This window comes from Ambystoma mexicanum, chromosome 10 (genome assembly GCF_040938575.1).
Source record: "Ambystoma mexicanum isolate Mex_15411 chromosome 10, UKY_AmexF1_1, whole genome shotgun sequence".
NCBI lineage: Eukaryota > Metazoa > Chordata > Amphibia > Caudata > Ambystomatidae > Ambystoma > Ambystoma mexicanum.
The window spans coordinates 1,600,869,558-1,600,895,851 of NC_090932.1; the positions used below are offsets into that span (position 1 = coordinate 1,600,869,558).

The 26,294-nt window shown below is 44.3% G+C and overlaps 1 protein-coding gene across 1 annotated transcript in view; it reads left to right on the top strand.

The window, feature by feature from the left end:
- The first annotated feature begins 11,199 nt into the window (after window positions 1-11,199).
- The window catches only part of UBE2L3 (ubiquitin conjugating enzyme E2 L3), a 97,701-nt gene continuing 82,606 nt past the window's right edge, over window positions 11,200-26,294 (top strand). Inside the window, exon 1 of the mRNA XM_069619963.1 lies at window positions 11,200-11,399. Coding sequence (XP_069476064.1) covers window positions 11,373-11,399 — 27 coding nt within the window. The 5' untranslated portion in view covers window positions 11,200-11,372. The remainder of the gene's footprint in view (window positions 11,400-26,294) is intronic.

Consider the following 26,294-nt stretch of genomic DNA (forward strand, 5'->3'; position numbering starts at 1 on the left):
TTTGTATATGAAGGTAACTTTTCCACAAAGGGGAACAAAAAGTTGTCAACAAATTTGGAGGTATTTTCAAATAAAGAGTCTATTGATGCCACAATGGGTCTTCCAGGTGGTCTAATCAGGGATTTGTGAATTTTCGGTATAAAGTGTATGATTGGTGTTTTGGGATGGTCTTTGGTTAGATATTGTTTCTCTTTGGTGGTAATGAGTTCCAAACCATACCATCGGTCCAACATGATGTCATATTGTACTTTGTACTCTTGGTAGGGGTTACAGGGCAGTTTAACATAATTACTAGTATCATTTAACTGCCGAGCTGCTTCTGTCTGATAGTCTTTGGTGTTAAGGACTACCACATTTCCACCTTTGTCCGAGGATCTGATGACGATCGATGTGTCCGCTTGTAAATTTTCCATAGCTGTATGCTGCGATCTCGTCAAATTCTGAACTGTGCTTCGTTTGATCGTCATTTTTTTGAGGTCATCTATAACAAGATCTTCAAATAGATCTATCGTAGGACAAAATAGATTGGAGGGATTGAATTTGGACTTGTTTTTCATGCCACTGGGAGCTGCCATACAGGTATCTATTTCTGTTGGTAATTCGATTTGCCACTCATCTTGTACTGCATGTTGAGGAGTCTGAGTAGTCACGTTCTCTCCCAGGTTTGCAAGGTCTCTTAAGGCTGGTATGTCACTGATGTTTAGATGTGAGGGAGTTATGTTAGGTCCAGGCATTGACACGTTGTTCAGATTGGCATGAAATTTAGTCAATCTTAGTTTGCGGATAAAGCAATATAAATCAATTCTTGCTTGGGAGTAATTGAAGTTGGCTGTAGGGCAAAAAGTCAGACCCTTTCCTAGTACTTCCTGTTCGTGTTGAGTTAGGGGTCTGTCTGATAAATTAATTACTTGCATTGTATCCTTTACTGAATATTCTTCTTGGTTTTGCCAGAGCGTGTCAGACGGCCTGTCGATTGCTCCCCTTTTCTTCCTCTTTCCCCGGCGCCCCCTTGTTGGCCTCCTTTTGCTGACGTTGTTTTTTTAAATTGCTTGTTTTTGTTTGTATTTCGCACTTGTGTTGTTTTTCCCACTTGGTGTAAAAGTCTCATTTCCTCTAAAAAATTTAACCTAATGGGAGTGTCCTCACTGCTTGAGTTTGAGACATCTGTGGAAGTGCTAGCATCTTCTTCAATTTCTGATTCTATCAGACTTGCGTTTTCATCATTGACCTCTGCCTTTTTTTGAATTATTTTGTGAACATTATCATATTTTCTTGCAAATGTATAAATACGGCCTGTGGCATAGTCTTCTTTGTCTCTTAAAAACTTTCTTTGTTTGCGTTCCTTTATTTCTTCTTCATATTTGCTAACATTGGTTTGCATTTGGGTCTTTATTTTGATTGCTGCTTCAGCATCTGGACCATTGTATACGTCCTGCTCCAGTATTTCAATCTCCTTGAGCGCTTTGGTTCTATCACTTTTAGCATATTTAACCAATATTGTCAACATTTTAAAAGAGCATTCACTGGTGGCTTCCCCCCATTCATTTAGCATTGCCGGGTCTGGGTCTTCATATGTTGGTATAGTGAAAATTCTAAGGCCTCTAGGTATTCTCCGATTATCCAAGTAATTTTGTAAGGACTTGATTTCCCACCATTTGTTTGTTTCCTTTTTATTCTTGTCCTTATCCTTCCCTGGATTTTCGTCACTACTCGAGAAGTTTTTTTTAAGCTAAAGACTGGGAGAAACATATGGAGGGGGAGATGGGGCCGCGAACATATTTGGCAGATAAGGCACAGACACCCAGGGTGGTGGGAGCAGTTGGGTCGGGGATTCCATCCCCCTATAGTGAGTTTGCGGGAGTATTTGACAAAGGTGGGCTGGGCTCCACGCAGACATTATGATTGTGTGATTGACCTGGAACCTGGGGCAAAGTTGCCTTGTAGCAGGATTTATGCACTTGCTGAAGCAGAGAACTGCCATTAGAAGGAGTACTTGGTTGAGTTGTTGAAAAGGGGATCCTTAGGCATTCTAGTTCACCAGTATATTTGCCCTTATTTTATGTGCCAAAGAAGGAAGGGACACTCAGGACTTGTATTGACTATCCGGCCTTGGACAAGGTAACAATAAAGAACAGGTACCTGTTGCGTTTAATCTCTCTACTGTTAGATCAAGTGAAAGCAGCAGTGGTGTATATGAAATTGGACTTGCGAGGGGCTTACCACATGGTGAGGGTGAAAGAAGGTGACGAATGGAAGACTGCATTCCGAACCAAGTTTGGGTTGTTTGAGTATTTAGTTATGCGTTTTGGTTTGTGTACTGCTCCAGCCACTTTCCAGTATTTTCTTCAGGAGGTATTGAGCAAATTTGTGGATGTTTGTCATTGTGTAAATCGATGACATTCGGATTTACTCGCTTTGTGAGGAACAACATCAAGGGCATGTCAGAGCAGTGTTACAGCGGTTGCAGGAACATCAGTTATATGTAAAGCTGGAAAAGTGTGCATTCCATACTAAGCGTGTGGAATTTTGGGGTTTCATTCTGACCCCTACAGGCATCTTAATGGACAAGAAAAAAGGTGCAAACGGTTACTGATTGGCCTGCACATCAATACATCAAAGATATTCAGTCCTTTTTGGGGTTTGCCAATTTCTATCGAAGGTTCATTGCTAATTTCTCCCAGATTGTGACACCCATAACCAAATTGCTAAGGAAGGCCACCAGTTTCAGTTGGAGTGATGAATTGGAAAGGGCATTTCAGGAATTAAAGGAGGCTTTTACCTCGGCACCAGTTTTGAGGCACCCAGATCCTGAGGGACCTTTTCAGGTTGAGACAGATGCGTCTAGCATGGCATTGGGGGGAGTGTTGTCGCAGAAGGACAAGGAGGGTACGTGGCATCCAATAGCCTTCTACTCACGCAAACTTACGAGTTGCGAGCAAAACTGTTCCATTACCAACAAAGAGTTAATGGCCATTTGTGCTGGATTTTTGGAATGGAGGCACTATTTGCTGGGGGCTATGCATCAAGTGGTGGTGGTTACTGACCATAGAAATGTGCAGTATTTTAAAACAGCTCAAACCCCTAGCCCTAGGCAATTGCGATGGTCACAATACTTACATGAGTTTGATTTTGTGGTGACTTTTCAATCCCTGAAAGAGCTTGGACACACATTTCCATGGATTTCATTACTGATCTAGCTCCAGGTAATCATTTTGACACAGGCTGGGTAGTGGTAGATTATCTCTCTAAACATGCTCGCTTTGTACCATGTGTTGCCATTCCGGGGGCAGGGCAACTGGCAGAGATATTTCTACAACACATAGTGAGGTTAGATGGACTTCCTCAAAGTATTGTGTCTGACAGGAGACCTCAGTTTACTTCCAGATTTTGGCATGCCTTCTGCCGGATGTTGGGAATCGAATGCGCTCTGTCCACCAGTTATCATCCCCAAACAGATGGGCAAACTAAGAGAGTCAATCAGACACTTGAGCAGTATTTACGCTGTTACCTGGGAGATGGAATGCAATCATGGGCGCAAGCATTGTGGCTTGCCGAATTCACATACAACAATACTGAACATGCCTCATTAGGCATGGCACCTAATGAATGTCTATATGGCCATGAACAGAATATGTTACCGGAACATTTGCCAGAAGTTGAACAAATCCCAGTTTTACAAGAGAGGAAGCAGTTGCTACTTAACATCAGGCGTAAGGCATGAGCTTATTTGGAAGAGGCCAAAGCGGCCTACAAGAGACAGGCTGACAAAAAACATCAAGAGGCACCCAAGTATAAGGTGGGGGACAGCAGGGTATGCCACTGGTGGGGCTGTGTAAATTTGCACCCCGTTTTATTGGCCCTTATGAGATATCACAGTGTGTGGCCTCTGTGGCGGTGAAATTGCAATTGCCTTACATCCATTATTACATGTGTCTCTGCTTAAACCTGCAGCTCCTGGTACGTGCACACAGAGACCCCCAGCAATTATGAAGGATGGTCAAGTGGAATATAGTTTAGTTTAGTTTATTTATTTGTCTTGCGCGCCTGGCCCTGAGGCATCTGGGCGCATTTCTTGAATGATACATATGTTACAGATAATTAAACATTACATGGTACAAAATTAAACATTACGTGGTACAAAAAAAGCACAGTAAAGTACAATAGTGCATGCAATGAATTTACAATATGCTACAAGTTTACAAGTTCAGTTCAAGTTTTGATTGGCAAGATTTGGGCCCAATGTCAGTTTGGCAATATTTATAATGGGCACGTGGCAGCTTGATCCTGCTCAAAGAGCCAGATTTTGGCCTTGCTCTTGAATGAATTATAAGAGGGTTAAGCTCTGAGTGAGTTAGGGAGTGTGTTCCATAATGTAGCTGCAAGGACTAGGAAGTTAGAGCCACCTGCTTTCTGCAGTTTAAATTTAGGCATGGACAAGGAGTGGGCTTGGGCCGATCTTAGAGGGCGGGTAGAGGTATGAAGGGTAAAGTGATTGGCTTGATATTCTGGTGCAAGGTTGACCTGGCACTTGTGAGTAAGTGAAATGGTTTTAAGTGATATTCTGTGAGTGACAGGGAGCCAGTGCAGACTGTATCTAGTGTCAGAAATGTGTAGTTTTCTAGGAATCTGTTCTAGAGAACAGCACTGAATGTGTTATTCTGGATTACCTGTAGCTTGTTAATGTTACTTTGACTAGTCTATAGGAAGAGGGCATTGCAATAATCCATTTTAGCCATGATGAGAGTCCTAGCAAGGAGGATGCAGTTAGCAGCGGTGAGGAAGGGTCTGCATGCTGTGGTGAGTTTGCATTTGTAGGCTGATGCCGAGACCACGGCATTAGTTTGTCTCATAAGGAATAAGGTGGAATCAAGATAGATACCTAGAGTTTTTGTGTCATGGATACCTTAATGGCGTTGCTGTCAATTACAAATGATTTAAAGACAGAATCAAGTTTGTTGAGTCTGAAGTTGGAGCTAAGAATGAGCAACTCAGTCTTTTCATCGTTTAAGCAGAGCCCATGATGCGCCATCCAAGCCTGAATCACTGTGTAGACATGATTGAGGGCTTTCGAATCGGTCACATAGTCATGAGTGATAGGGATGAGTATCTGAGTGTCGTCAGCATAATTGGTGTAAGTGACACCCAGATAGTCAAGAATATCAAAGAGTGGCTTCGTGAACACGTTATAAAGTGTTGGAGGGACGCAAGACGCTTTGCGGGACCCTGCACGGAACTGGCGATGGTTCAGCAGAAGCGGAGGGGGAGAAGACCCTCATGGTTCTGTTAGCCAGAAAGGATCTAATCCAAGAAGTGGCTTCATCTGAGAAGTGGACAGCAGTTTTAAGGTGTTGGCAGAGAATTTGGTGGTTGACCAGGTCAAATGCTGCCGAGAGGTCAAACAGAAGTAAGAGGGCCAACTTACCCTTGTCTTTTAGGTCTTAGATTTGTGTTTTTAAATCAATGAGGGGAATTTCTGTTCCATGCCTAGGTCGGAAGCCCGATTGTCGGAGGCCGAGGAGTTTATTGGATTCTAAATAGTCCTGAATTTGTAAATATGCTGCACTGTCCAGGATTTTCAATAGAAAGGGCACTGTGGTGATAGGTCTGTAGTTCGATGGGTTACTAGGATCTAGGGTAGGTTTTTTTTATTAATGGGATGATCCATGTATCCTTAAGGTTATCTGGGACAGTACCTGTTTTGAACGAAGCATTAATGATGAAGGGGGCTAGGTCGTTGGCAGCCTCTTTGATGACGGGGGCTGGGCAGGAGTCACCTTGGCAGTTGGATGGTTTAAGTTTTTTAATGATGTTTTCCAATTCCGAGATGGACAGCAGTGAGAAGCTAAATGGTTTGAAGGGGTGTGCGGGTGACGGGTTGTTATTGGGTGAAGAGTTGAGTAGTGGGTCCAAAGATAGGCTACATTTTTTGGCATTGATTTTGATTTGCAGTGTGGACATTTTTATCAAGGAGCGCTTTTTGGATATTAGCACACCAAGTGGTGTCGGCATTGCAATTGTCAATAGGGGCTATGGGACATTCAAGTTCTTTAAGGATCTTGAAGAGCTCTTTGGTGTTAGATTCTGCCTGCAGGATGTGCTTATTATAAGTGTCTTTTTTTTGCTAGCTGTATCGCCTCTTTGTAATTGGAAGAGGCAATAAACAGAGTACTTTTATTGGCTTCCGTAGGAAGACTTTTCCAGCGAGCCTCAGTGTTTCTTTTAGCTTTACATAAATCTTATCAGGGATAGCTAAGGGCAGAGAAGGTCCAGCTGCCGCGTGTAACCACATTTCAGTGATGGCTAGGAAGTCGAGGTCTTGGGATACAATGAATTCTTGGGATACAATGAAGTCCCATATGAGGTCAAAAGAATTCTGGATTCAAGGAGACAACGGACGTTGTGGTATTTGATTCAATGGGTTGGCTATGGTCCTGAAGACTGTTCATGGGAACCAGCACGTGCAGCCCCAAGATTGGTGAGACAATTTCGTTTGCGTCATCCTGAAAGGCTAGGCCCAGGGAGGAGCCCTGGAAGAGGAGGTACTGTCAGGAATTGGGGCCGGAGTAGGAAAAGACGTGTGTTATGGGCAAAACGGTAGCTGAACTACATTTCCCAGCAAGCATTGTTTTTTGTCTTTAGGCTTTGCGTGCAATCACAGCTGTGAGGTGATTGTGGGACAACATATACACCGGCCACGCCCAGGTGCGGATTATTAGCGTTATCCAGCACGGGTGGTAGGAGGAATTCGGAACTGGTTTGCGATGCCGAAGGAATGCTGGAGTCTTTGAAGCATGGGCCGCGGTGGTGAAATGTTCCACAACCCGGCTTTTCTTCACCCTACAGATTCTGGTCCCAGGTGTCCTGCGTGACCCTCAGACACTCAGATACGTGCCTTGCTAAGGTTCTACATGTTTATGGTGAATGTGAATGGGATTTTGGGTGGCTTCCAGCTTATGCCTACCAGTGTGATTACGGTTGCATGCTTCACAGCTCTGCAGAGGAGGATCTTACTGTGTTGAGTAGCCACCGACGGTTGGTGATTGCTCATGGATGAGAGAGCACTGGGGGCAAACACAGTGGCTAGATTGTGGTACTAAGACTATCTGAACATATTGAGTACATAGGCATTACATGAAAGGAGATGGGTCAGAATCTAGTAGCACACAAAGTAGGAAAGAACCCCTGAATGTAATGAACTACCATGTCTTGCTTTAGCTTGCCCGAAGGGCCAAGTGTTTTGTCTTTTCACTAGAAGGAGAAACCCTTACAAGTTCCATTCCGCTTGCTATCATGTCAATATGTGTGATTTGTGCTCTAACCATTTTGCTGTCATGTGCTTCCATGGTGTAACAAGTCCCATGTTATGTGATGTCAAGGTCACAGTCCAGTTTTGTCATGTTCTTGCTTAAAGCTCATGTGCTATACATTGCCAGTAGAAGGCTTTAGGGTTCATTTTCTAGTTTAGGATTCGGGTTCTGGTTCAGGGGTAGGTTCTTGATATCTGCACTAGTCGGTGTAGGTGTAGTTGGTTTGGTCTCGAAGTGTCGTCTTTTCCTAACTTCCCCCATACCTATCCAATTACGTGTCCCTTAACCTTTTTCCGGTTTCCCTCATTCCCTTTCCCTATCCACAACCTCTCCCTAATCCATATTCCCCCCATTGGCTGCCACGTGGCTTCCTGTTACTCGAAATCAATCCAGGTGCCTGTGCCAAACACAGCAGGAGGGGTTGATCTATTCGGCTTCTGTGGTTTGGGGGAGAGTGTAGATACTCTCTCCTCCTGCTAGTCTTGACAATTTGGGGGATTTGGGTGATGATTGCATAATTAGTACCAGCGGGAAAGGTGCACCACGCTAGCACCCCGCATAACAACTCTCCTGTCAGCGCCTTCTCAATCACAGCGGCTGCTGGAGCGACATCCCTATCAACCAGGACCGAAACATCCAGGCTGCTCTACCCTGCTCTTGCCCATTTGCAGGGGAGGGTACTCATACCTGTCAGCAAAAATTGCCCCTCAGAGCCCAGCAGCGAGAGGACAAAGGTTCCTGTATGGAGGACAGAAGAAAAACAAGCATTGGCAATGCCAATAGTTTTGGCATTTACTGATGTTCTTTGAATGTTGTATTTATAGGGCACCTGGGTGCAAGGAGGAGAGTGCAAAGTTTGAAGAGAGAATGCATTGAGGCCATTGATGAAGGGCAAGAGGAAATATGAGCGAGAACTGGTCACAGTGAGAGGGTAAGGAATGAAGAGAGAGTCTGGGAGGAAGGGTGAGAGGGGATTGGGAGAGGGGGGAATTTGAACAGAGGAATACTGGGGAAGAGTGGGGTAAGGTGAGTGGGGGAATAAAGAGTGTCGGGTGGGTGAAGCCAGAGAGAGGGAGTATGGTGCAAGGTGGTACAAGTTCACTGTTAAACATATTTTGGAGCACAAGAACAGCCAAGCAGACTGTGTGTCGCACCTACCCTGCAAAGAGCAAGTTCCCAAAACATTCTTAGATGGAGAAAGCATAGAAGCGTTCCCTGGAAGTCATTGTCGGAAACGAAGGTAATTTACTAAGCAACAGAGCACATGTATGTGATAAGCAGCGGGTGCTACTTTGCAGAGAGTTGAACACTATGTTGTGGACAGATATTTGGCTAAAAGATGCCAAACACTGGTGCGGCAACCTTACAGGCATGATCACCCTGTCCTGTCTGACAGAACATGTGAGATTCAGAGTAGACAAAGCCCCCCCCTGCCCTCCAGGATGAGGCCACCTAGGACTTCCAGTCAACAAGGGAGGGAAAGAGAAGCTTACTCTTACTACAGCTTACAAGCACACAGTAAAGGAATGTACACATAGTACTATTGAAAATATACTCTTCACATAAAGTTGTGCATTAAATAATTATGTACATTATGGGCAAGTACTCATTTTAGAAATGGAGCAGCCAAAACTGAGGTGGTCCGTAAGGAGCACCTAGCAACAATAACAATCAAAAAAAGTAACCAACAATTCCTAGCAGGTAAGAAGTTTTTTTTTTTAAAATGATGCTATACTACTAGTTTGGAAGTCTGTCTATAAAAAAGTTAATAGGTATCTTCCAGATATAGTACAGAACTGTGAAAAAATACCAGCTTTCGATGAGAGCTACTGAGAAGACGGAATTCAACTAGGGGATAAATAGAGGGCACCCCCTTCCCCTATATACCGACCCCACACGAAATCCAGTCCAAATTTTAACGAAGAAGAGAAGACTGCATAGGTAAATAGAAGAGATAGGCATGCAAGCCATCACAAACCCCACCCTATCCATGATCCCCCTGATATGCACACATCTGGCGTGTCTGTTTGGGATGTCTCCCCCCTTCGTTGCCCTCTAGTGCTCCTTTCTTTTTCTGCAAACCAAGCTCTAGATACGCCTGGCGAGACACAATATGCCACTCTCTTGTAAAGCATTAAACTGGTAGACCATGTCCGCTATAGTGATGACTGACCAGGTATTAAAAATAAAATTGTAACATAACAAGGGTGCAGTGCTGTGAAGTCATACTGATGGGTGCTGTGCGATATACGTCAATCAGATCAACCATGTCTAAGGGGGGCCTACTCAAAAGATAATTATTAACGGTAACGCTAGAGTACTAGTCATTTTGCCCAAGGCAATCATTTTAATGCAATGTAATGTACATATGTTTTCTTTACAATGGAATGTTGTAGGACTGCTCACCTCTGTTAAAGTTTTCCTACACTATAATGCGGCACTCTTATTATCAGACTACAGGCTACCATGGTCCCAAGCATGGCAATTTGAGGCCCGGCAATGGAAATTAGGCGCTATATAACTTGTCCATAACATAGATTTTAAGTAAGTGTTAATTTAACTGTAAGTTATAGTGCACAAATGCATATGAAAGGAAGATATTTTGGCATGACTCTTGTGCCTATGATGAATTTTCTCAAACAACTTCTGTGCACAGAATCCTCTTCCTAAAGGGAGTAGAGACCAAGGCTCGTCCTTTCTTCTTGGAAGAGGATAAACAACTCCTTTTCTTTGGGGTCGGTGTTTACATTACCACCCTACCCCATCTCTCACTTCGGAAGACACTGGCAGACACTCAGCGCCATCTGTAGCTCCAGCACTGAATCGGTCTGTCTCTCGACGAGGGGAGAGTAGAGGTTTGGCCTGCACTCCCACAGAATTAGCCTAGGTAACTAAAAAGAGGGCTAGGGAGATATGAAACACGCAGCCCCAACTCCCTCTGATGACAGCTTCAACTTGCACGCAGAAAATTATGGTTGGGAGACAGATCATGTGCCCCCCACCTAATTCAGTATCAAGGTGCAAAGGAAAAAAAAAAAACTTGGATGCTGCGAGTAAAAGCAGACTCATTAATGTCATGCACGCTCCCGGGGATACTGGCAGCGTCAGGGTGCAAATGGATGCAGCTTTGGCTCGTAACGAGATCACTCCGCAGCGGAAATTAAACATAGTCTGACAGGAGTTTAAGTGACAAAAAGCATTGGTGTATACAAGTGAAAATAATAACTGGCATATAGTTCAATGCAGTCATTTTGCTCCTACAGCTCCCCGGCAACAGCAGTAGGAAGGCCAACATGAGCGAGATGGTCAAGGCCCAGATGGTGTTTTGGCCATTTCATCGCAAGGCGCTGCAAGTTGCAACACCATAAACCGCCCCCCAAACTCCCCTTTTGCTTTTTTAATGTACAGTACCAATGTTTTAGCGATTAGGTGGCTTATGCCAGCAAAGCGCCAAAACCAATAACTGGTGGTAATGCTTATGGAGGTATTACATTTGATTTCCTGGGAAGGGTGGAGCCATGGATGGGGTGGAGCAATTACACTTAGGAAAGTGTGACGAGGAAGAGCAACGTGGAGGTCATGAAGATTACCGGTAATTAATACAAGCATCTTGAAAGCCAGTGACACGGCTGGAACATAACTGTGACCTACTATCCACCATTTTCAATATTACTGAGATAGTGGACACAATTCAACTTCTAAAGGAGGGGTTGGCACAGCTAGGAAGGCTGCATACAGTGATGTGACAAATCTGGACTGGCGGAACACAAGCATGACATGGCGCTCCTCATCCTGCTACCATGGCTTCGACTTCGTGACACAACCAAGATGGCGATGCCTACCGCCGTCTCCCTCAAATCTTGTATTTCAGACTCAGTTGACGCTATCCGCTACCAAGAAAGCGTGAGCATGTGTGACTGAAATTCAAGGCGCGCGCCAGGCTCAAAGGCTGCTGCGCTACCACTACCAAGATGGCTTCCCCAGAGACGCGCACGCGCCTTAGCCTCCTCCCCCTTGGTCAGCCGCTGTGCATTCTGGGAGGGGGAAAATCCAGCAGAATCCAAGATGGCGGCCAGCAGGAGGCTGATGAAGGTAAAATATCTCATTCTCAACTTTATGGGGGTTACATGTGGGAGTAGGTTTAGGGGAATTTCTCTGGCACAGCGCAGCAAGTCCGTCAGATGTATTGCCCTCTTCCTGAGTTACAGTCAGCTTGTAGCGAGTTTGTTCAGCGCCCCGAATAGCCCGCCGGTTGCTAGGCCGGAAAATTCCCTGACCGTAGTTTACCGCGCCCGGGCAGTAATGCCTGCAGCTGTACTGGCTTATCCTCCAGCCTGACTATGGGGTGGTGCGGCAGTAGAGCTCTCCTAGTCCGTGGCGTTTTCGGCGTTGCTTCGTGAGTGTGCCGGCGTCGAGGTGTACGAGATAAGGTGTTTCATTCTTAAGTAACCCGTGGGTGGGGGTTCGCCCAGCTCTGAGGTCTGTAATGGACACCTTCCCGCCGCGCGTGACAAAGCGGAAGCTTGGCTGCTGGGTGTGTGGACAGAAGCCGGTGTCCTCGTTACGAGCAGCCAGTCTGCTGGCCCTCCCTTGCCGGCCCTACGGAGTTTAGAGGGAAACTCCCTTTGTTTCGAACGCAGATCTTTTTTTTCAACTTGATCTCACTTTATTCTTCCTAAATTGTTTGTCATGTAAGTCTAACTATAAAGTTAATGCCTGTCTATATAAAGTTAATGCCTGTTCAGGATTTATGCAACACAATGCCATACAGTATCCCTTGTGTTTGATCATTAACGGGCTATATGTACCAACACCAAGATGCCTCATTAAATAAAGTACCGTGTCAAGTCTTTACTTGCGCATCCTCACGGAATTATGTTCTCCAGTTTGGAGATCTTTACCAGGGAGGTCGTATGTCCTTATTAGTCACCGCATTATCTGCCAATAATACAATGGGTCGGTGCAGTTGGCAGAGCCTACCTTTAATACGTTCACACGTGTGTTTTTGTAGTCGCCATTTGTAAACTTTTTACACTGCCTCTTGAACCCAGTAAGCCCTTAAAACAACACTACTTCGCGTCCTCATTTTTACTCCAATGTATTTGTCAAGCTTCAAATAAAATGTTCACGCCTGGGTAGAAGTTAAATAACCTTTCCACTGCAGTCGTGTCAGCTGTAGACCATAGGTTTATTTTACATTTTCACATGGCGGTAGTGTTTGAACGCGCCCCCAACGTGTGTAGACCCAGATGGCTCTTGACTCTCGGAGGTGTCTGCTCCCTCTACTAAGCGATGCCAAGTGTCCACCACGATCCGTGAACTAGATTCAATAGGTTTGAACCTTGCATGCCTACACGGTCCACCAGAATATCTGGTTTGTCCTGTTCTTCTTACCATACAGTCCCAATTCCTCCGTGCACTATTATCCATATTGTGGGCTCATCGCAATTAATGCGGTGAAAGACGGCCTTAAGTGCGAATGGAGGGATTTTGATGTGTCACAGTTGGGACATGTGGGCCGATGTCAAATCGAAACTCGAGATTCGTAAATATGTTGTTGGCACTGGTGGAATGACCGCCACAACCCGGCGCGATTTTAGTCCTAATCGCACTGTGCCGTAGCCCAGCATAATATCAATTATTATAAAAACCTTAAACACAAAATACGTTATAGAAAATATGTAGCTTAAATACATCGCATTTATTGTCCCATAAAAATGAATGGGTGTTATATTTCTCAAAATGAGGAACGTTGAGAACTCGCCCTTTGACTAGCCCTCATTTGGGGTAAATTATCAGCATTCAGGCTGCACCCGCCCTCCTTTTTGCTTTTGTCTTTACATTCGTCAAGGTCTCGGCACCTACGTATCTTGCTGCGTGGTCTTCTTCTCTCTCTGCTGCCTCACGCTTATGCTGTTTTTGTCTCTACACCTTTTCGCTGGAGCTCACTTTGACATACAAATAAATACTGCCATTGCTTCCGACTTCAAAGCTGCCAAAACACGCAATCTATCCTCCATTGAAGGTAAGACTGCCCCTCAGCATCATATCCCCATCTTATGTAGCTATACTTGTGTACAATAGCATTCACAATTTTGATTTGCTGAGCAAGAGCTTCTGTGAAACCAGGGGCTAGAATATAACGCAGCACAAATTATACTTGCAAACTAATTTTTCTGTCTGATGCACTGTGCTTTACATAACCCGTTGCAGGTCTTTTGTTCTTCGTGGATGTTCCTAAACAGTTCACATAATTGGGTTTTCTACAGCACCAGATGGCCTGGTAGTCACATTTTGCTTTGTTTCTTTGACCTGTGGGTGCCGAACTACCCGCGCTCTGCTAAACTACGAGGGGGGTTGAAGTAGCTGCCAGTGATTTCAAACTGCACTGTAACACTTTGTTGGTGCTTTCAACGGTCCATTTTCCAATTTGATCCTCGCAATAACTGGATATAATTATCCTTTTGCACTATTGTGCAGTTTTTTGAAATAGGTACAGGCGGAGCAATGGTGTCTGATTACAAAATAACTTATAATAGATGAGAAATCAGATTTGACGCAAAGCTTCTTACACTGCGGTGAGTTTGAGGGACATTCTGACCAGTTGTGCAGGGGAGTAAATGGGACAATGCAAAGGACACCTAACATTAGAAGCTCTATGTGCAGGTAGGCGGTAAGGTCAGCTGTGCTCGCCATGTGACCATGAAGTTTAAGTGGAGGCAGAGGGAAGTGAGGGACAGAAGCTGCTTAGAGGCAAGGGTAACTCGGAGGCCAGACGGTAGATTTTTATTTTGGGCAAAACTGTGTGGACTATATCAGATACCTGAGGGGAGATGGATCCCTGAAAGTAGGGAAGGGTGGAAGTGAGAGGTACAGCAATGCGGTCCCATGGATAGATTTGTGAACCAGGAGAAGAAATGTAAATTGGGCACGGTTTTGCATAGTCCCCCAACCAGTCTGGTGATGGTGCGAGGAAGTAGGTGTGAAGTGTGGGAATTCAGTCCTGGCAGCAAAGTTAATACTTTACTTTATTGATTTATTGCGCACTATACAGCAAAACATTTTCATGCCGTGTTAGGCAAGATTGTATGCGGTAACCCTGTGGGAGGCTGCAACTAGCCTTGTCCTCTTGGCAGTAGGTAACCCAACCTTGTCTGTGCTACACAAGTTGGTAGTGACTGGGCAGCCAGGCTTCTCGAGAGGTCAATGTGAGCTGTAGGGTTGCAACATAGTTTCAGTGGCAACTATCCAAATAACATACTCAAGATTTCTTGATTATGCAATTATTAATTTAACAGTCCATTTTAAAGTAAGCCTTCTTTAGAAGGGAGCAAATATGTAACACTTTATGCTTCAAAATACACACTTTCAATAAATCAGTAGATACCCTTTTGGGATTGCACACACTTCCTACACCCTGAGGTGACTTCAATAACTAGGACATTGATATCACTGGTACATTTAAAGCAATCCTGAGTTTGGTGTCAAAAGGAAAAGGTTAGGGAAGGAAACAATGGTTAGCAAGTCTCTGAAACAGGTAAGCACGTTTGAACCCCCACCCCCCCACCACCAATGCAATGTAGATGAACCCTTTCCCAGCTATAGAAGTAAAGAATGTGACTTTTTGGAGGGACAGGTCAAAGCAGTCAGGTGTTAGAATAGTGTTACCAGGGCAGCCAATGTTACTTGAGGCCGCTTGGGGACTCCTTTGCTACGATTTGAAGGTTGGCAGCAGCAATCGGCAAAGTTCAGATCAGCAGCACTTCGCTGTTTCAGCTTCTCGCAAATGGCACCACCACAGTACATGGACACCTTGTGGACTCTCCTTGCTCTGTTGAGGCGGCGCAAGCTTGGTCAGTCCTGCTTGAGTCAGGAGGATCGTCCTGGAGCTTGGGTCCAGCTTAAAAACGATGCACTAAATTCTGGTGTTCCTGTCCCCTGGCACTAGTTTCCTGCAGCAGCAATGGAAGTACAGCCAGTGCAGACACAGGGCTTCCCCGGACAACCCAACGGTCTGAGGGTGGCAGCAAGCTTCTCAAAGTTCTTCAAATTCCTTCGTCCACTGGTACTCTGCCTTCCTTGCAAAAGACTTTGCCTTTTGTGAAAGTCTCACTTTCATTCGCACCCTAGCGGTCACTGACACAGCAGCGGTGGCTGCCCTCAAAGGACAGCCAGTCGGCCAATCACCTTTGGGTGCATTCCTGTAACCAAGGAGACTAAGCACAGGGAGTTTCGGGAACCTCCCTAGCTTACTGTCCTGCCAAACCCGCTGGAGGCAGAGGTGGGCTTTACCAGTGAACCCCGCCAAAGACAAAAAGAACAAAGGGACCAAACCTGGTTTGGTGTGTAGAGTAAATCTCAAGAAGGTCCTTTAACAACAAGAAATGGTGTAAAAAGATAGCCAGGGCCATTTTGACAAAATGGGCACCCATCAGTGCTATACTGCAGCTGCGATTGCAGCACACAGTAAAAACACGGGCAGGAAAAAGTAAACCACTGCCACCAGCCATTAATTGTAGAACAGTAACATAAACATGTTACATGAGAAAGTAGACAAATGGGATACTAAGTAACCCCTCCAGCACTCTATGTAAGATAGTGTGGGCTGGGTCTACAAGGTTACAAAAGGTAAGTAAAGTCAATTTCACTTTACTGCCCTGTAAACAGTAGTTTAACCAAGAGAATGTATTTAAACCTTTTGGGGAAATCTGAAAGATTTCCCTATGCCACTACACTCAAGGTGCTGTCGCAATGTAAAAACATGTCTGTCGAGTTTCAGACCCCAAAACCCAAAGAAAGTGTTCAAATCAAAGTGAAATACACGATTGGGAAAAGGGTCCCACGCTCTCCAAAATAACAATCTAAAGTCCAGAAAAAGAGCTGGGGGCCTCTGGTAGCGGATAATTCTCAGAAATGTGCTAACATGGTGCATGAAAACAGGGGGGATAAGGAAGAGGAGCATGGTACAAAATAAGACGTTCTTAAAAGGTCTTGAAACATGCAAGTGCTAAAGCATGAGAGCAGAGGTTGTACAATAGTTGGGAGAGCGGAGAGGATGCTGGCACAGTATGGCTGCATCAGCTGGCTCCCTCCTGGCACAGCCTTCCCCTTCCTTGAGCTGGATCTCCTCAAATTCTGGAAGCGCCTCAAGACTGTCGTTTTCAACTCTCCATCCCTTGCTAAACTACAGTTGCTCAGATTGGTGATCAGTGTACTTCTGGGTCCTGGGCTCCCTGCTTCTCCCCCACACCCCATCGTCCCCACCCTCCTCATAACCCTCTCTATTGCCTTTAGCCTCCACCCACTAGCTTGTGCTGTCTCTCAGGCCTGCACTTTTGGGTTAGGAGTTGGCCACTCCTAACAAGTGATCTCTGCCAGGCACTCAACAGCTGCTTGCAACTTACCCCCACGTCCCATGGCTCTCTGCACTTGACTTTCTGAATGCCCAGAAGGCCTAGTGGGACTGCCTCTTGCTTTTATTATATTTGCCTTTGTTCCCATGTTCCTTCTCTGTTGCCCTGTGGGTGCCTTGAAACACAATTTCTTGAATGTATAAGCACCATACAAATTAAATAGTACGGTTTAGAGAAGACACAAGTGGTTGAGATGCTCGGCTGCGTTATAAGGAAGGAGGTGCCTGATTTTACTAATACTTTGGAGGTTGAGGCGAGCTGCTGTTGCAGTTTTGGAGATGACAGTAGAGCAGGGTCATAGCTGGCAACTAGGTTTCTAGCTGAAAGTGTCATGTGGCAGCAGGATAGGCAGAAGAGACGCAAGCTTTTGGGAGGGAAGAGCACCTCTGTTTTGGTAGAATTTAACATTGGAGAGTGCACAGCCATCCACTATTTAATGCCAGAGAGGCAGTTGGAATTTTGATAGATAAGAGCAGAGTTGGAAAGATATGATTTGGGCGTTGTCCGCAGAGTTGGTGCGAGAACTCAGAGATTAGTACCGCAAGAGCAGAGGTAGAGTGTAAAGAGTGGAACCTAGACAGAGCAGAACCTAGACAGAGCCTTGTGGAACACCCAACAGTAAGAGGAGTGAGTTGAGAGGTGGTGTTGCTTCAGGAGACACTATTGGCTAGTTGCACAATAGACCAGTGTGATCGGTGTCAATGGCAACAAACTGGTCAAGGAGAATTCGGATAGGTTGGAGTTCTTAGCAGAGGTGATGAAGTTGGACATGTTCTTGAGAGCAGTTACATGAGCAGATGCCTTTTTAGGGTGTCTCGAAGGTTGTGGATTTGTAAGAAATTGATGAGACAGTTGAACCCAACCCTTCCAAGCACATTAAAGTAGTGCGAAGTTTGGGTCAGCCTCTTGTTTTAGGGGAGGGGTGGCTGTGGTGAATTTGGAAATGGGGGGGGGGGGGCAGCATTTGGAGGAGGGGTTGAAGAGTTCAGCGAGTGGGGAGGCAACTAATGGGGCAATAGGCTTGGGGCGAGAGGGTCCAGCCTTCAGTAGAGATGGGACATGGTCCGTATTGGGATGACTAAAGTGGGAGATGGGAGGCAGAGAATCATGGTAGAGTAGGAGGGAGTGTACAGAAGGGCAGGAGAGAGTCTAATTTTGGACATGTTTGCAGCAAATTATTCAGATGGTTCACTAGCTAAGAGGGGAGTTTATAGACGGTCTTGGGAGGAGTGAGTTTAGGGTGCCCTGTATCCGGCGTGGATGATTGGAGTGAGTTGAGTAAAATTACCATTTTGCTGTATAAAGAGTGGACTTGAGAGAGTTCATGGTAGAGTTGCAGGTACTCGTGCAAGTGGGTATGCCTCATTTGCGCAGCAGCTGGCACTCTTCTGGAGAGTGTATGAATGGGGTAAGCATGGTTGAGGATACTGAGACTTACGAGTGAAAGTGGGAAGTGAGAGAAGAGTGTCGTATAGTAGGAATTGGAAGCTGGAGAAGGCAATGTTGTGGAATGGTCATTAGGTCTGAAGCAGGAGAGTGAAAACTAGGTCAGGGAGAAGGTGGGAGCAGCACGTTTTAATTTGGGCAATAGATGGAGATGTGAACCAAGTGAGGCAGAGCAATAGTAAAGATTGTGAATTCAAGAAGTAGAAGAGGGCGTGGCATTGGAGGTTTGTAAGGCATCTAGGCAAGGATAGTGAATTCAGGATAGTTTAGAGTTGTGTAGTGCCACCAGGGTGTTGGTGTCAGATGAAGAAATCCAGGTTTCGGTGATGGCATGGTCCAAAGGGGGATGGTTGGAGTGAAGTAAGTAATAAAGGAAGCTTTGTTGCATAGACTAAGCATTCCAGCGTGCAATGTTCAATTGAGGTAAGAAAGTAGAGGAGCTCTTTGAGGGGCAAGGAGGTATGGTTAGCTTCTCAGCTTTGTTGAAAGGAGGTGGAAGAGAGATGGAATAGTGGGAGTTTAGAGTTGTGAGTTTTATAATATGGATAGGAAAGGAGTAAGTTGTCATGTGATTGGAGAACACATAGGGAGAGGTGAATAGGAGGAGTGAATGCATTAAAGGGAATGTTTTTAGTTTTTACTGATTTATACACAAATACAGACAAACTGATGTTTTCTGTCAATAGAAATATGGAAAAACTGGCCTTTGTCGGGTATCTAGGATGTCGCTCATACATCTGCAATGCGATTGGCCTGTGGTTGAGAGCATGGAGAATGTACAAGTTGTGTAGTATTAATTTGCTGACGCCATATATCTTAAGGCACCAGCACCGGAGCGGCCGTGTGTTATGGTTTTTTCCTATATGGCTGTATGTGTGCTTTAGAGTAAATGCAGAAAAATACTGGCGGATTTTTACATGGCAAAAAATAAATGTGGATAAATACTGAAAGGACCAAAATATAGGCGAGTAGCAAAGTGTGGAGAGACGGTACATGGGACGCATGGATTACTCACCGGTGCATCTGCGAGAAAGGCAAAAGTTCATGGGCTAGTTACTGGCTGGCCTCCACTGTCTGCCCTTAACTGGGATGACCCTGTCTGGGTGCCCGTAGGGAGTTAAGGGATGACACTCTTGTCACCTGATTGCCTAGTCCATCATTGGTTGGTCTCTCTGATATTGTCCCTGATGTTACTGGGGTGAGTTGATTTCTTCCTGTTCTCCGAGGTACCCTAAGAAATTGATCAGACTAATATATTCTCATGTACTGTTTTGTCGCTGCCCCTCATCCCTCTTTCCTCATATAAATTGTACCCAGATTTTGCAGATACTGGCATACTGTTATATCCCGTACAAAACACTCCTAACCACATGTTGCAGTGTTCATACAGAATTCGTCCTGCTTATAATTATTGTAATTATCTGTTCATATGGTACTTAATAGATTGCCATTAGGTTAATGTTGGCTCACTTGTCTCTGCACATATAATTTTGGGTTATTGTACCAACCAAAATGGGGATTTTGAGTGGAGATGGAAGGGACATGGTCTCTGTCGACTGGGGTAGACTGTCCTCAGTGCAGTACTTCATTCATCATGTGTGTCAGTAGCCACTGTAAGTTTAATCGTGTAGTGTAATAATCCCCTCCAGTTTTTTTCTGTTAAAGCAATTTGTCGCCAAATGCCCCTAACAGTCAAACCACATATGTTTAAATAATTGCCCCGGATGAGGCATTGGAATAAACCATTAAGAACTCCCCTTCATATCACGCTTCATAATAGCCACCATCCTACGTCGTGTGCTGATGACGTTCAGCTCTAGATCTTTCCAAGACAGCCCTGTGGTAGCTCCTGACATTTTAGGAACTAAGTCCAACGCAAACAAGACAAATTATTGTGGGTTCAGGAAGAGAACTGATTAGTAGGAACATATTCAATAGTGATATTTTAAAGTTCTATGCAAAACACGTGCTTCAAACACAGAATCTTGTCTTATGATTGCATTCTTAACTTTCCTATAAATATTGATTCATAATGTATCTTCAAAACATGTAAATATCTTGATAATACTGATGCTTGCTTTTAAGGAAAATCTTTTCGCTAATACCAATTGGGGGCCTAGGAAATGGTGATATATCACTCTGTAGAAGCCGAGTACTCTGAGAGAACATGTACTCTTATGAATTCCCTTAACTGAAACCTCATATTTAAAATATCACACTTTGGCATTGCGCTTTACAATAATCACAAATTGAGGACATTGGAATTATTTAGCAGTCCAATCGGATACACTTTATATACACACAAATGCATTGCAATTGCTTAATTGTCAATAGGAAGCACAAAAGGTATTTGAATGATAGGATCTCATTACTGGATTTTTTTGATTGAGACTGCAATTTTATTAGCATTTTTTTAGAGCAAGTAGAAATTTGTAATAGCAATTTAAAATTTAATTTCAAAGTGCATTGGTATGCAATAACAAATTCATTCGAGCACCCGTGAAGTATCCAGTATTTCCATTTTGGCACTTTCAGGGTTTATAGAATTTTCGTTGTTGCGCGCCTTTCTTCATGTGCCAGAACCACTGGATTTCTGGTGTGGTCTGAGGTGCAAGTGGGCTAGAATAATCCTTAAAGCTCTTCTGAAAGCAAGGCCAGGATTTACCTACAGTCATAAGTGCGATGTCAGCGAGCGACTCAGTGATCGGTTCAGTTTTTTAATGAGGGGTGCCTTATGACATTTGGAGTTCATGTACACTGATTGGGGCTTGGCTTTGCAATCTGCACAAGAGATTTAGGTAGATGACTGCAGTCTACACACAACTTTTATTTCCTCATGGGACAGAGCCCCCCTTTATCAAGTTTCTTTCATACAAATAATGGGAGTTATGAGGTACGAACTGGCATCACTATGTTGTTGGGGCCCACAGTGTGGTCATTTTTACGCATGTCCCTTCCTTTCATGGCATTCACATTGTGGTACCATTATGTTGCTCTTTAATCCATTTTTTTTTTACTTAGCCTTGTCCGTGATCATGCAATCCATTACATAAGTAACTAAATAGCTTCTGTCTGCCTTAGATAAGACCATTAATTGCATTATAAGCCATAGTTGCACCTCGATGTGGCACTTTATTTTGCAAGACGCATTTTGCCTTTTTTGGGGGAATTGGTTATATCCTGACCATCGGGTTTACCTGTATTTTTTTGGGCCAAAAGTGCATTTTCTGTTTGCATTGTGAACATGTTTAGGGCGGTGGTGCTCGTTTAGGTCCTTTTATGGAAATTGGTTTGTTTTAATATAATTGCAGGAAGTTTTGTGTTATAAAAAGTGAAAGCTCGTCTTTTTCCCAGCACTGTTGGAAACCCAATGGTACCAGATTATCAGAATGGTGGTTGTTTGACTCCATTACTTACCTAATTTACTGTCCAACGCATGTGCCAGTTAGTACACTGTTTCAGATGACAAACCTTTTACTGAACAGAGGGAAATATTTAGCCAGCCAGTCCTTCATCGCTTCATTTCTACACATAAGCCCAGCACATTGTTTCTTAATTGCCAATGCAGAGTTGACATTGTGAGCCCTGTACAATCAGTAACTGATCACAGGGAGAAGTGCGGGTAACTCAATATAGTGCAGGTAAATTTAAAAATGCAGCCATCGTGTGGCTCCTAGTGCAGAGAGAAGGGACTGTATAATACAAACCACAAGTGCTGAGGGAGCTGGGAGGCAGTGCAAGGTGTAATTGGACATGCAGGAGCCTGGGCCCAAGTTCAGAGGGTAGCCTGGTGGCCAGTGTGTGAAGAGATCTGAGGAGAGTGTGGAGTTGAAGATGACCCTAGGGTTCTTCGTCTCATGGGAGCAGGAGGAGGGCCCAGAGAGGGTAGCCAGAGAGAAGGGAAAGGAGGGAGCTGGTGTTCCGATGAGGAGGATCCTTGGTTTCGAGATGGTGAGCTTTTAAGGGGTCCACGTGAGTACAGACGGTGCAGCAGTCAAAGATTACACATCAGGTGTACAAAAACCTATTTACTTGTGGCCAAAACAGTGTAAAATTACTATAAACAGGTAATACAACAAGTAATACTATCTCACAACGCTAACATTAGATATACAGTTATGGGACAAAATACAGATCAAACGCCTGAAAAGAAAGGCACAGATTAGTGCAAATACTAATGGTCTACAAAGAATAATCCCTAACTCCAGAAGTCCAGCCCTAAATTTTCTGGGTCCTTGTGCCCAAAAGTTCAGCAAACTTTCATACAGTTCTTTGAAGTGGAAAAAATGAAGGTAGGGGTCCAGTGAACAGTTCCAGGTGTCGGGGTGACAAGTTAATCTAAACAATAACATGTTCTAAACTTACTGGGTGCTTGTATCAAGGAACTATGGCGAAGCCAAAAAGTTACCAAACTTTTGAATGTTCCATGTCTTTACTCTTTACCGAAAAATGTTATAAAGAATGTACATTGAATATTTTATAACATTTTCATAGAGAATTTCCTTTTTGGGGGTCCTCCCAAACCCCCATTTCACACCCCTAAAAATCCAACCTCCACACTAAATGCATACTCTATAAAAAAAAAATACTATAACATATTCGCTATGTTCATTCAATATATACTTAAAGGGCAGTTTATGGGCAGGTAAGTATCTCTATAACTCACCCCCTGTACTCTGATGCTTCATGAGACTTGTCAAACCCCGAGCTAACTTTGAGAATGGATGTTCCCTCCACTCCAAGGGCTACAGCTCCTACACAGACTGCTGGAGGTCACCTTCAAGACAGGGCTATCCCAGAACAGCAGCAGAAGTTGGTCACCAAGCCGCCTTCCGACTGGCCTCTGGTTTCCTTGTGTCTTGCAGGTGGATGGGAGTCTTGGCTCCTTCATTTTCATCCAGGATCTCTAGAGTGGGTCCTCTTCTTAGCCTAAAAACCAGGAAGGAGCTCCAGCCCCACTAGCCAATAGTAGATCTGCCCCACACCCCAGCAGTGGTCCAATCCGGACCACTGGCAGCGAAACGCATTCATTCCACCCAGACACTCTGGCACCAGTATGTGGACAGTCCCAGCCCACTTCCTGGCAGCAAATGCACATAGCCCGCCAAAAGCTTCTGCTTTCCTGAGTACTGGAAGTCCATATAAGGATTTTCCTGGCCTCACAGGCCAGGAAGAAGGCTAAAAGACAACTGAAAAATCTTGTGGTATGGCCTTTGACCAGTAGCCAGACGTGATTAGGCTAAAACTGTAAAGTCACTGATGCCACCAGCTTGTCCATTTAGCACACCTGGTGTAACCAAAAATCCTCTGATTGCAAGTCTAGGGTAAAACAAAGTGCACCCCATTGTACTGCATTGCAAGATGCATTGTACAATAAGTTACCACAAGTGATAACCAAGTAACAAGACTAAGGGAAACAATGTTTCCTAGTACTGGCAGCTTGAAGGACATGCCGGATTCCTCAAAACAAATCGGCAAAAGACAGTGCAGTGAAGCTTAAGGCTGTTAAAAGAGGTTGGATACAAAAATAAAAGGAAAGTTTGAGGATCCATAGAAATGGAAGGAAAGGTGCAATTATGATCTTTCCTACAGCTAGTAACAAAAAGGCTCCGGTTTATAGTTGGTCTTGCCATCTTTTTCCTCTTCCAATCCGTAAGTCCTCAATACTTAACCTGCTTTTAAATATCTTTGGAGATTACATCTCTCTCAATTTGTTATTGGCAGCCGGCAGGAGTTTTATTGATGTGAAGCTGTCTGCTGGGAGCAGACACCGCACCACCACTTAACATTGCTTGTCGGAGAACCATTTTGGCTGGGGATTGACCCACACTAACCAATTAGGGGTGAGGTCCACTGAGGGCTGCCACCATGTGTGCGATTGTCCTCGCCAGCATGGTTCTCCTTTTTGACTCATCGGGCACTCATGTGCTACCCCTCTTACATGTGTTCTATCAGATCCAATCAGTTTGTTTTATTCTTGGTCCACGACCCAGTGCACTCATTAATTAATCCATATAAAAGACGACCAATCTGAGATTAGCGAATAGTATGAGTGAATTGAGGAAGAGGGATATGGCTGTTTTAACTTCAGTCTTCACAGTGCCTTGTGAGCCTTTTACTGTGATCTACCTGATGGCTAAGTGAAAGGACTGCCACCACGCCAGTCTATGTATTACTACTAACTGGTAGAGACTGAACACATTATGGTGTTGACTGATTGGCACCTAAAGTTGAAGCCTTTGTTTGTCATTGCCACTTAGTTCCTATTTTTTTTGACACATGCAATATTTCTATTTTCTGTGATTTATCTTAGTTTGGTCATAAGGGTAGTTTGACCACTTTTTAGTATGCATCCAGTTTAATAACTGAAGATATAAACAAAACTAGTTTTTTGCCCCCATGGGCAGAATCTCCCCGGTCTCTGGATATAGTTGCATTTACATCAATATTTTACTGCAAGATGAATAAAAATGAACGTATGCTTAATGTAAAACAGTTCTTAGTAACTATTAAACTTGAAGAATTCCATTCGTAGTGTCCTTGTTGGTGCTAATAATTCTTGCCGCAAAGGAATTTGCGTCATAAACGTGATGTACAGGGATTGGAGCCGCTGGTTCTATGGGCACTGGCGATTAGTACTTGCTGTGAATTTGGGGTCTGATTTATTAAAAAGCGGCAGATGTGCAAAAATAGCGCATACTGCATTGTTGGGTGCATTTTAGCAATTTTGTGACATTTACACTTATCAGAATGCCATGGCTGACAGGTTCTTTTATTGCATTTAGTAGACTGCTGTTAGCATACATAGAACCAAGAAGATATCTGGTAAGAACCACAATATCCGAAATCCTTGAGGATAACAGTCTACGAGGGTAGCTGGCCCCTTTTTTCTTTCCTCTAGACTTGGGCGGCACAGTGACATCAAAGATGAGCTACATCGGTGCTCTTGGTATGTATACATGGCGTGAGGCATGGCTAGCTGGACACTAAAAGTTTTTGTCTATATAACACCAGACTATGCCTCAACACCCTGACTGACATCAGTATGCAGCGAAGAAGTATGACATTTTCGGGGCATGATGGACACATAGCGAGTCTCTAGCACTCGTGTCATCTCCTGACCACTCTCTGTGCTCATCCATCTGCCTGTTCTTCATGGGTTGTTTCCACCGGAGCCTGGCCAGCCTGCTAAGCCTTATCGTGGCCAAATGCATGCACGCATTCTAAACCTACTCTGATTTCCAACACTGGGTTTCGGTCCGCTGAGGGAGTTTCCACTGCCAGCTCTTTGAGACTATAATGGTAAAAGGTGCTATATAAATGACAATACGATTTAGCATGTTTTGGTTCGGAACGCTGGATGGTATCAATGGGTTGGTCTAGTATAAGTAATTGGGTAGGGGGCAACACAGTGGGTCGCCACTTTACTCTCTTCTATACTAATCCTTTTGACCTTTCTGGCACTTTTGCCACAGTCTCCCCTCTCCTACTCTCCAGTACCTTGCCGTTCACAAATCTGCTCTTGCCTGGATAACATCCTACCAGGAAGAATGATCCTTTATCTCTTTGCACACCCAAACCTGTGCTCCCCGCTACCTCTGAATACTTATCTTATTCTTTCATCTTTTTGCTGAAGACACATCTCTGAACAGAGTACAGAGTACCAACCGTCTCACTGCAATTCATTACAGGATGGTTCTCTGCTGCCAAATGCTAAACTCTTCAAAAACTGAAGTCCCCCAGCTTCCAATGCCATCCCTACTTTTCGCTCGCATACCGCCATTTGCCTGAGGCTCTCAATTTTGGAGTCCTCTTTGATAGTAACCGACTGCCACAATTCATCACTACCACTGCCTTTGCTTCTTGTATTGGCCTCCAACATTTGGAAAAGTCTTCCATTTTCTTACTAACCATTCTACAAACACTCCCATCTCTACTCATGTGCTCAGCAAACTGGACTACTGCTCAAGCCCACTCCTTGTATTTGTTTTGTTTATTTGTAAAGCGCACCAAGCCCTTTTGCATCTGGGTTCATTTCTTTGGCTTACAATGTTATAGTTACATTACAGGATTGCATATGTACATTCAGTATTACATAGTATACATTGGTATATACATTCCATATTGC